This window comes from Otolemur garnettii, unplaced genomic scaffold, assembly GCF_000181295.1.
Source record: "Otolemur garnettii isolate 467f Iridium unplaced genomic scaffold, OtoGar3 scaffold00075, whole genome shotgun sequence".
Taxonomy (NCBI): Eukaryota; Metazoa; Chordata; class Mammalia; order Primates; family Galagidae; genus Otolemur; species Otolemur garnettii.
Genome location: NW_003852470.1, coordinates 632,082 through 642,589, shown reverse-complemented (window position 1 = coordinate 642,589; position 10,508 = coordinate 632,082). Strand labels below are relative to the sequence as shown.

The window sequence follows — 10,508 nt, the reverse complement described above, 5'->3', positions numbered from 1 at the left end:
AGAGCAGCACCTGTCAAGACAGCACCTCTCAGAGCAGCACCTGTCGGGACAACACCAACAGCCAGGACTTGGATCTGAGCAAAAGGGAGGGCCGCTGAGGGCTGAGACGTGGGGAGATGGCAGGGACTGCATGGCACAGAGCTCAGGCTGTGGACAGAAGCCCCTGGGCAGGTGGGCACAGATGCCACTATCCTACAGAAATCTTTTCCCCAAAGAGTACAGTTGGAAAACCAAGGAGCCAATAGAGGAAATAAAACAGAATTCTAAAAAAATTCAGTCAATCCCCAAGAGGACTGGAGGAACCCAGTGGAACAGAATCTGACGGACGGTCATCACAGGGATACGGCAGCCTCAGACACACCTTGGGCCAGAGGCCAAAAGGCCAAGGATTCCATATTAGGCAGAAAAGTCAGACTCAGCCTTGTGCTGGGACATGAAGACTGCACCATGGGACATGGGACTCAGCCTGGGACATGAAGACTGCACCTGCCCGGGGCGGGAGGAGGCTGGTCTGGCTGAATCGCTGTCGGAGGCAGGGACCCCGGGCCAGGGAGCTGTAGGCAGCAAAGCGTCTTCAGTGCAGAAGGTCAGTGAAGCAAGAGGAGGCTGCCCTGAGAGAGCTTGGCCCTATGTGCAGGCTAATGGAAGGGGATTAAACCCACAACCAAGCTGGAATTTTTAACATCTCTCTCTCAGTAATTGCTAGAACAACCAGACTAAAAAATCAAGCAACAGAGGACTGAACCTCATGACCAGAAAATGAGAAGGAGGCTGGGGGAGCACACAGCCCCTCCCCAAGGATGAAGGGCTCTTCTCCAGCCAGGGCCATAGCAGGACACTGGCAGGGACAATAGCCCTAGGGACAAAGCAGTGATGGTGACAGTGACACAGAAGGGACACAGCAGTGACAATGGCAGGGACATGAAAAGGACATAGCAGTGATGATGGCAGGGACATGAAAAGGACATAGCAGTGATGATGGCAGAGACACAGCAGTGATGATGGCAGGACATGGCAGGGACACAGTAGTGACAGCAGCAAGGACACGGCAACAACACGGCGGCGGTGACTATGGCAGTGACAATGACGATGGCAGAGACATGGCGGGACATGGCAGGTGGACGACAGGAGGACAAAAGGAACACCTTTGCTTCCTCTGAGTCCCAGGGATGTCTTAGCACCAAACACCTCCCAAGAAATGAAACAAAACAGCTCCCCAGGCCAGATGGCTTCATTCTGGGATTCTATCACATAGTCAAGGAAAAAAATTACATACTATACAAATTCCTTCAGAAAGCAAAGGATTTAGCAAAGCACTTCCCAACTCATTTTTAAAGTCAAAATAACTTTGATGTCAAACCTAACAAAGGCATTTCAAAAGCAGCAAAATGCAAGACAGTTACCTTCAGAAACACACAGGGAAATCTTTTAACAAAGTATTAGGAAATCTGGCTGGGCCTGGTGCCTCACACCTGTAACTCCAGCACTTTGGGAGGCTGAGGTGGGAGGATCTCTTCAGCTCAGCAGTTCAAGACCAGCCTGAGCAAGAGCGAGACCCCCATCTCTACTAAAAATAGAAAAACTAGCTGGTTGTTGTGGTGGGCACCTGTAGTCCCAGCTACTAACGAGGCTGAGATAAGAGAATCACTTGAGCCCAAGACTTTGGAGTTGCTGTGAGCTATGATGGCTCGGCACTCTAACTAGGGTGAGATTGTCTCAAAAAAAAAAAAAAAATTAGGAAATCAAGCCTGGCAATACATAAAAAAAGATAATATGTAGAGAATGCAAGGTTGGGTTAACATTAAAAAATCAATCAGTGTAATTTTCCATATTAAGGAGAAAGTCACATGATCATTTTAATAGATGCAGAAGAAACATTTCACAGCATACAATATCCATCCATGATTTAAAAAATCAAACAAAAAACTTAGCAAAATAGGAAAAGACGGAAACATCTTCATCCTGTCTCAGGAATCAGTAAAAATCTTGAAGCGGCTGTCCCGCAGGGCACTGCTGGCTTTCTCTATTAAGACCAGGGACGAGAGGAGCAGACTCCTGGGCCCTCCCCGGGCTATAATTGGGGGCTGGGGCTGGGGCCTCTTCAATGCAAGAGGTGAGAAAAAGAGGGGCTGGGCAGATGGTGTGACAGTCTGCATCGAAAAACCTAAAGAATCTACCACTAATATGATTAGTAAGTGAATTTGGCAAGATCACAGAATACAAGGTCAGTATCTGAGTATCAGTTGCATCTCTATATAATAGCAAACAATAAGAAATGTAAATTTAAAAGGATAACACCATTGATAATCACATCAAAAACCATAAAAGCAGGTAGTTCAGTGAGTAGGGCACCGGCCCCATATACCAAGGGTGGCGGGTTCAAACCCGGCCCCAGCCAAACTGCAACAAAAAAATAGCCAGGTGTTGTGGCAGGCACCCATAGTCTCAGCTACTCGGGAAGCTGAGGCAAGACAATCGCCTAAGCCCAGGAGTTGGAGGTTGCTGTGAACTGTGTGACACCACAGCACTCTACAGAAGGCGATAAAGTGAGACTCTGTCTCTAAAGAAAAAAAAAGAAAAGAAAACCCTAAAAGACTTAGGATTAAGTTTGATGCAAGGCGGGTGTGGCACTAAAACCACAAAACACTGATGACACAGCACTTGCCCCATGGAAGGTCAAGTTCATTATGATGTCATTTCTCCAAATCAATTATAGACCCAACATAATTCCAATCAGAACACCAGCGGTTTCCCCCAGAAGTTGACAAGTTGTTTCCTAAACGTCACATGGAAACACAAAGGTCCTAGAACAGCCAAGACAACCTTCAAGAAGAATAAGTTGGAAGACTTCACACAACTACCAGTTGCAAGACTCACTACCAGTCTACAGCCCCTGGGATGTGTGACATGAACTTGCCAACCCATAAAACACATTAGGCTTCAGAAACAGACACAGGTCAACCGACATTTACCAGAAGTACCAACGTAATTCAACAGAGAAAGGGTGTTCTTTTCAAAAACGGTTCTGAAACAACTGAAATAGTCTGTATTTTTCCATATGGAAAAAATAAAGCTCAACTCCCCACTGATACCACGCACACAACTTTGTTCCCAGTGGGCCGCTGAATACTATAAAACAGTGTCTCTGCAAGGGTGGCCCAGAAACCCTGAGGATCTCTAAGAGGGTCCAGAAGTCAAACTACTCTCATGCCAATCCTGAGACATTACTTTCTATGTCCACTCCCATTTTCTCATGAATACACATAAAAGAATGTTCTAGAAATGTGAGGCACATGGCATGTCACCACTCTGACGTCTAAGGAAAGGTATGTTTATGTGCCCTTGGGTTTGGTATGTTTTCTATTTTAATTTCAAATACAGTGAGTGTCAGTAAGTGCAGTGCGTTAAGCGCAAGGTCTTTTGGACACTCAGTAACTTTGGTGTGGAAGGGTCCTGAGACAGGAAAGCTACTGCTACACTTGGGAAACATCTGTGACTTTTAGGGACGGTGAGTAACTCTCAGACTAGATGTGCAATGCGGTGACAGCACACCCTTCCCTCCCTGTCATCTCCAGAACAGCACAGTGAGTTTGCAGTGAGGAGCAGACAGCACAGCCGGGCTGCACATGGAGGGCACAGCCCGGGGCTCTTAGGGTGAGGGGACTCAATTGAGGAGAAGGTTCTCTGTGTGTATATTTGTTGAAACTCACCAAAGCAAGTGTTTAAAATATGCACTTTTTATTACATTAAATTATACCTCAATATAATTAATTACAAAAATAATTATTGGGAAAAAAGAGGCAAGAAGAAGCTAGTTTTTAAAAAATCAGGCAAATCTTAAAAAACTAAAAGGCTCGGCGCCTGTGGCTCAAGTGGCTAAGGCGCCAGCCACACACACCTGAGCTGGTGGGTTCGAATCCAGCCCAGGCCCACCAAACAAGAATGACAGCTGCAACCAAAAAATGGCCGGGTATTGTGGCGGGCACCCATAGTCCCAGCTACTTGGGAGGCAGAGGCAGGGGAATTGCTTGAACCCAGGAGTTGGAGGTTGCTGTGAGCTGTGATGCCACAGCACTCTACCCAGGGCAACAGCTTGAGGCTCTGTCTCCAAAAAAAACCAAAACAAAACAAAAAAAAAAACCTAAAAGAATATTTTTGGAAATGAGAATTAAAGTAAAAAGAATAGAGAGGCTAAAGAGTAGAAAAAAGAATAGACTTGTGTATTTGTGAAAGCAAAGAGAACCTGCAGAAGGGAGGAAACCCAGGGACTCAGCTGCGTCTGCACATGCTGGGGGGGAGGGAGTGATGATGCAGGTGTGGCCCCTGTCATGGCACACGTCCATGTGGATTTCCAGAAGGGACAGGGGAACAGCAGGCAAACATCTCCAGATTTGAGGGAGATGCAAGTCCAGGACAGAAGGGGATACCCAGACACTGAGGCTGGTGCCTCCCCTCCTTCCCCCCAGGGTGACTAGAGACGCCCTGGCTAGTCAGGAGAGGCTGGAGGTGGCGGGCAGCTGTGTGCCTCTCCCTGCAGCAAGCACCCCTATGCCTGAGTGGCCCTTCATACCTTCTCTCTCCTGCTCACACCCAGAATCTCTCTAAAAACAGGAACAACTGGAAGCCAATTCCCATACCAGTACTAACTGGCTGGGACACCCCAAACAAAACTGAGAAAACCAGGAAACTGACCCAAAGCTCAGCCCTCAAGCACCCAGTCAGTGCCCAGGCCTTGGATGGGACGGCCCCCACCTCTGTCCCTTCAGTTCTGCATGGTCTGAGCTCTGCCCGAGCCCCCCAGCTCCCTGACCAGAGTCCACTCCTGCCCCCATTTCCCTCGGTGACCTAGTCCTGCTCCCGCCCCAGCTTCCTGTCATGTCTCTGGGCCTCTCAAGCCAGGATTCTCTGCACCAAGACTGGGTCTCCGGCCTCCCTGGGCTCCATCCACACAGCTCCACTACCTCCTCCTATGCTTGGGCCAAATGCCCCACAGATACCCCTGGCACCTGCTCCTCCCGGCACAGCCCACCTGGATGCCTGCTGCCTCCCAGGCGAGGCCTGCCACACTCTCCTTGATCCCATTCAGGAGGATTCACCACGTCCCCACAGGCCCTGACCAGATGCACTCCAGCCTCTCTGTGGTGGCAGGACCCTTCTGTCAGCTCAAGAGGAGGGGCACAGACACCCCTGGCCGGCACCCTCCCTTCAAAGAAGCCTGTGCTGAGTCCTATCCTTTCTTGGGACTCTCTGGTGTTCCAGATCTGGCACAGAGGACCCAGCTGGCCAACCTGTGTTGGGCAGGAGGATAGAGTGCTGCCCTGTCACTGGACACACATGCAAGCCCTTACTGAGGACAGGTGGATGTTTCTGCTTGCATCACTTTTATGGCAAACAAGCTAATTTTATCCTTAACCACAATATCGAAGGATTCTGCCTCCTTTCTCTCTACCCATGTGCCCCTATCTGGGGACAGCCAGGACCAAGGCGCCCACCTGTCCACCTTCTCCAGGATCTCCGCGATGTTGGTCAGTGGCTTGAGCAGGTGGTGCCGCAGGTTGTGCTGCAGCAGGGGCAGGCAGACGTTCCACTGGGTGGCGCACACCACCTGGATGACACGCGGGGCACCCAGGCGGGCAGCCCGCTGCAGCGCAGCGTCCAGCCTCTGTATGATGCTCAGCTGGGTCTGCGGGGAGCAGGGGACACTAAGCTGCTCCATGAGGATGTTACACCAGTGCACTGGGGTTCCCAGGCCTGGTGTCAGCCTGGAAGCATGTGGGGCTGGGGCACACTGAGAGCATGAGTCTGAAATCCGTCACACTACATTCAACTGCGGCCTGAGGGACCCCTTCTAGAAGGGAGTGGACTTTACAGGAAGCATTCAGCATGGCCCCTTGCACTAGCCGGTGTGCCCTGCCACTCAGCCTCAATCCTGGATGTGCGGCAGGGCCCATGTGCTCTCTGCTCTCCTGTTTGTGCTACATGTGCCTCTCCTGACAGAAAGGGCCAGACTCTGAAGAGCTGTGGACTGTTCTCACCATGCCCTCACTGTCCTCTTATGTGTCCTGCGCCTACTCACACCCCATAGCCTCTGCCTCTAACTCCTTGGGGTCACCTGGACCATCTGAGTCTATGATGGACATTCACAACCCATTGGGCTGCTTGGCGGTTAAAATGAGTCTGTCAAAGCCTTGCAAACTGGTATCCAGCCCCCCAAAGCCCTGGGCAGGCACCGGTGTGGCAGGGCACAGTTGCACAATCCACACCACCATAGCCACAGCCAGCCTCCACTGCCGTTTCATAATAAAATGTGGCAGCCAAGGAGTTCTCTATAAAAGGTGTTTCAAATAAACACTTACTAGGTGCCCACCATGCTTGAGGCACCAGCACACAGCAATCATTGGTCAAAGATCTCCATGACAGCAGAGGCAGACACACAGTACACCCCCAGGAGCCTAAACACTCGCCAAGCCATGACAACTGTGCTGCACAGAGCCAGGCTGAGACAGAGCGCGTTGAATGTGGGGCAAGGAGAGCTCTGCCCACTGCCTGCCAGTCTTTACAGCACCAACAAGCGCTGTCCAGCTGCCCGAGGCCAGGCATGTGGCCTGCACAGCTGCCCCACCTTTGGGCACAATGGGGTGTGACCAGCATGGCTGGGAGGGCTGGGCTGGTCCTCCCTGAGCCAGGCCTTGGCCATGCCGGCCTCAGCTCCACACCAATGGCTACTCGCCTTTCCTCTGTTTTAATAGATTTGTGTTCTTTTTTTTTGAGACTGAACCTCAAGCTATCCCCCTGGGTAGAGTGCTGTGGCATCACAGCTCACAGCAACCTCCAACTCCTGGGCTCAAGTGAGTCTCCTGCCTCAGCCTCCTGAGTAGCTGGGACCACAGGCGCCCGCCACAACACCTGGCTATTTTTTGGTTGCAGCCATCATTGTTGTTTGGTGGGCCCGGGCTGGATTCGAACCCGCCACCTTGGGTGTACGTGGCTGGTGCCTTAGCCACTTGAGCCACAGGTGCCAAGCCTGTGTTCTTTTTTAATTGCAAAATTCTTCTCAAAGAATAGTTTAAACTGATTCCTAGATCCCTTTCCTAGTAGTAGCTGCTATTGCAGACCCTACTACCCTAAATAAAAATTAAAAAAAGTCAAATTCACACTGTCTCAAACTCTCCACCATGACGTTTAGATGGCTGCTACTGCCACACCTGCCCTTCAAAAAGAAGCTGCCTTGTCAGTACCTACAGTGTGGAACTTTCTACACAAGTCTGTGCTTCCCCAACAGAGACACTGAGGAAGTGCCAGCAACTCAGGTGAAGTGGCTAGACACGCCCACCATTGTTCTGAGTACGCCAGGCCGAGCCAGGCAAACCCTAAGGCAGGTGGTGACTTTGGCTACTCACCACTGTGATACCTTTCTCGACACGAGTGAGGCTGGCCACGAGCCCTCCTGGGACACGGGTGGCCGTCACCCAAAGGTGAGCATTACCAGCTGGGGGGCAGCTTTACACAAGCTGCAGGACCCGTCCCCTCCACCAGTGAGGTTGAGGTGGTTCTGGGAGCTGTCAGGGACCACACCATAGCTGCTGGGGCCCAGGCCTCAGGGCCTTGGTATCATCCTTGCACTGCTACGGGGACAGGTCACCGCCATCACATAGGGCCCAATGGCAGAGCCAGGGTGAGCCCAGCAGTGGTGTCCAGGCCATGTCCCCAGCACCCACCAGTAAGGCACAGGTACAGCTCTCACCATGTCCCGGGACATTTGCAGAGTGATGCCATCTAAAGACTCACCTCAACAGCTGATCGAATGTAGAGTTTAACTTTATTTTCAATTTCGAAAGCTTCTAATTCACACTCCAGACATTCAATTTCAATCAGCTTCCCAGGATCCTGTAGATACAAATAGTTTTGCTTGTGTGGAGATGTTTAAGGAAGGCAATTGTGTATGTTGACATCAGAGACTGCTCTAAAACCCTTCCAGGGAGAAATTCAGCAAAGACAAGCCAGAAGGTAATACAGAGGCACACGAGATGCAAAGAGGTAAGTGAGCGTTGAGGGAGCGCATTGGTTTCAACGGATACCAAAGTTTTAGATAATTAAACCAACTTCAGATCAACTTCATTTTACAAAACTTAGCAAACCTGCTTTCTCTACTTTAAGCCTGCCTGGGATCAAGAAGAAAAGCCCTGCTTTAGGCCCAGGAGGCAGAAGCTCGGGGATCTGTCTTGAGGTGGGGGCCTGTGGCCAGAGAATGAAATGTCCCTGGGCCCCCTACATCCCCACCGCAGCCACCGAGGGGCAGGGTCCCAAGTTTACCCCTTCAGGCACCTTGTTCCAAGCCCCCAGTGTCTAGGACTCAGGGTAGGGTAACCAGGCCTCAGCGAGGATGCTCAGGGGCCTGAATCTGTGTCAAAGTTGGGGAGTCTGAATGCCCTGTGCTGGCAGAGAAGACGTCCACTCCACCTCTCTCTCTCTGGGCATAAGGGTCTTAGGGAAAGACTCCCAGATAAAAGCCAGAAGAGCAATACACAGGCCACCACCCACTCTGGCTCGAGGGATGCAGGCCTCCTGGACATGGACAAAGACACTGGCTGCCCTCCCTGTGGGCGCAGTCGCTGGTGGTCACACATCTTTAGGACAACAGGAGACCTCTGCTCTGAGGACTACGTCCTCTGCAGGATGTGCCTGTAGCACTGGGGCAGGTCCAGTGTGTCTGCATCTAAGGGCATGCCTTTGACTGCAGGCTTCCATGTACAGGGAGGCCGCATCTAAGTTGGGGGCTCTGCATCTGCAGAGGTTAACTGGTTCTACCACTCACTCGGGCAACTTTGAAATCAGATATCACAGTGGCTAGTCTTCAAAAACGCATCAAGGTTTCAAAATTAAAAACCATTCATAATTTTAAATTAGTAAACTTTTAATTCAAAATAAATTTTATGAGATTCTCAATGCCCAATAGGAAGGAGCTGATGATTGGGTGGCACCTGTGGCTCAGTGAGTAAGGTGCCAGGCCCTTATACTGAGGGTAATTGGTTTGAATCCAGCCCCAGCCAAATTGCAACAAAAAATAGCCAAGCATTGTGGCAAGTGCCTGTAGTCCCAGCTGCTCAGGAGGCTGAGGCAAGAGAATCACCTAAGCCCAGGAGCTGGAGGTTGCTATGAGCTGTGACACCACAGTACTTTACTGAAAGTGACAAGGTGAGACTCTGTCTCTAAAAAAAAAAAAAAAAAGAGCGAGCTGATAATCTCCATGCCCTGCTCAGAGGTGTGATTCACTGGGCCCTTGTATTGGGCCTCTCCCCATTTCCTTGGTCTGTTTATTCTTTAACCTTCTGTATTTGAGTTTAAAAAAAATTAATGAAAGGAAGACTCTGGACAGTGTCTATGGCTCAGTGAGTATGGCACCAGCCCCATATACTGAGGGTGGCAGGATCGGACCTGGCCCCAGCCAAACTGCAATAAAAAAATAGCCGGGCATTGTGGCGGCTACCTATAGTCCCAGCTACTCGGGAGGCTGAAGCAAGAGAATCGACTAAGCCCAAGAGCTAAAGGGTGCTGTGAGCTATTACGCCACGGCACTCTACCCAGGGCAACAAAATGAGACTCTGTCTCTAAAAAAATAAATAAAGACAAGACCCAGTACTAGACACTTTAAGAAATGCCACAGATAGACTGTCACATATACCACAGCACCCAGAGGGACAGTGACCCTCGGGAGGGAAGTTCAGAGCAGGCAACATGTGCCAGAGGTCTGCAGGTGACTGGGGGCAAAGAACAGGGCAGCAAATATGGTCTGCAGGACAGGGGGTGGCGAAAGGGAGCTGCTGCTACATGAGCCCCCACCACCCACCACAGGGGGAAGGACCCTTCCCAGGCAGCACTGGTTTCAGCTCTGGAGAGAGGACAGATTATTACAGCCACTTACACAGATACAACACTGAGGCCGGATGGGCACGGAAGAGGGTGGGGCACAGATGTTGTTGAGGGCCACTGGGCCCTCAGGGATAGGGCCCTACAAAGAACTTGGGTCCTGGGTGCTGCCTGGACCTGCTGTCTCCAGCCTGGACACACACCCCCACCCGCCATGGCAGTCCCAGTCAAGTGCCGTGTCCTTCCTAAAAGCCACCCCAGCTCAGCAAAGCTATAAACACAACCAGCTGGTCCCTTTGCTGTGCCACGTGTCTCCTCCACTGTGCCAGGCCCTACAGCTTTTACTGAGCAATAAACTCCTGGTGGTCAGCTGGGGCCTCTGCTCTCAAGTGACCTGAGCTAACCACATGGCAGGTACTCAGCAAGGATAAGACAGGGACCCGCAGCAAACCACCCTGCTATCCTCGAGACCCCTTCCTCCTGTGAGCAGCACCCAGTTTGCCAGATGCCACACACCACACTCAAGACTACACCTGCATCCCCAGCCCGGACCGCCAAACAACAATGATGGCTGCAACCAAAAAATAGCCGGGCGTTGTGGCGGGCGCCTGTGGTCCCAGCTACTTGGGAGGCGGAGGCAG

General features: G+C 51.1%; 1 protein-coding gene across 1 annotated transcript in view; it reads right to left on the bottom strand.

Moving 5' to 3' along the window:
- The window catches only part of CFAP46 (cilia and flagella associated protein 46), a 116,351-nt gene that overhangs the window by 90,579 nt on the left and 15,264 nt on the right, over nt 1-10,508 (bottom strand). Inside the window, 2 exon segments of the mRNA XM_023515629.1 lie at nt 5,493-5,683; nt 7,789-7,887. Of these exon segments, the coding sequence (XP_023371397.1) occupies nt 5,493-5,683; nt 7,789-7,887 (290 nt within the window).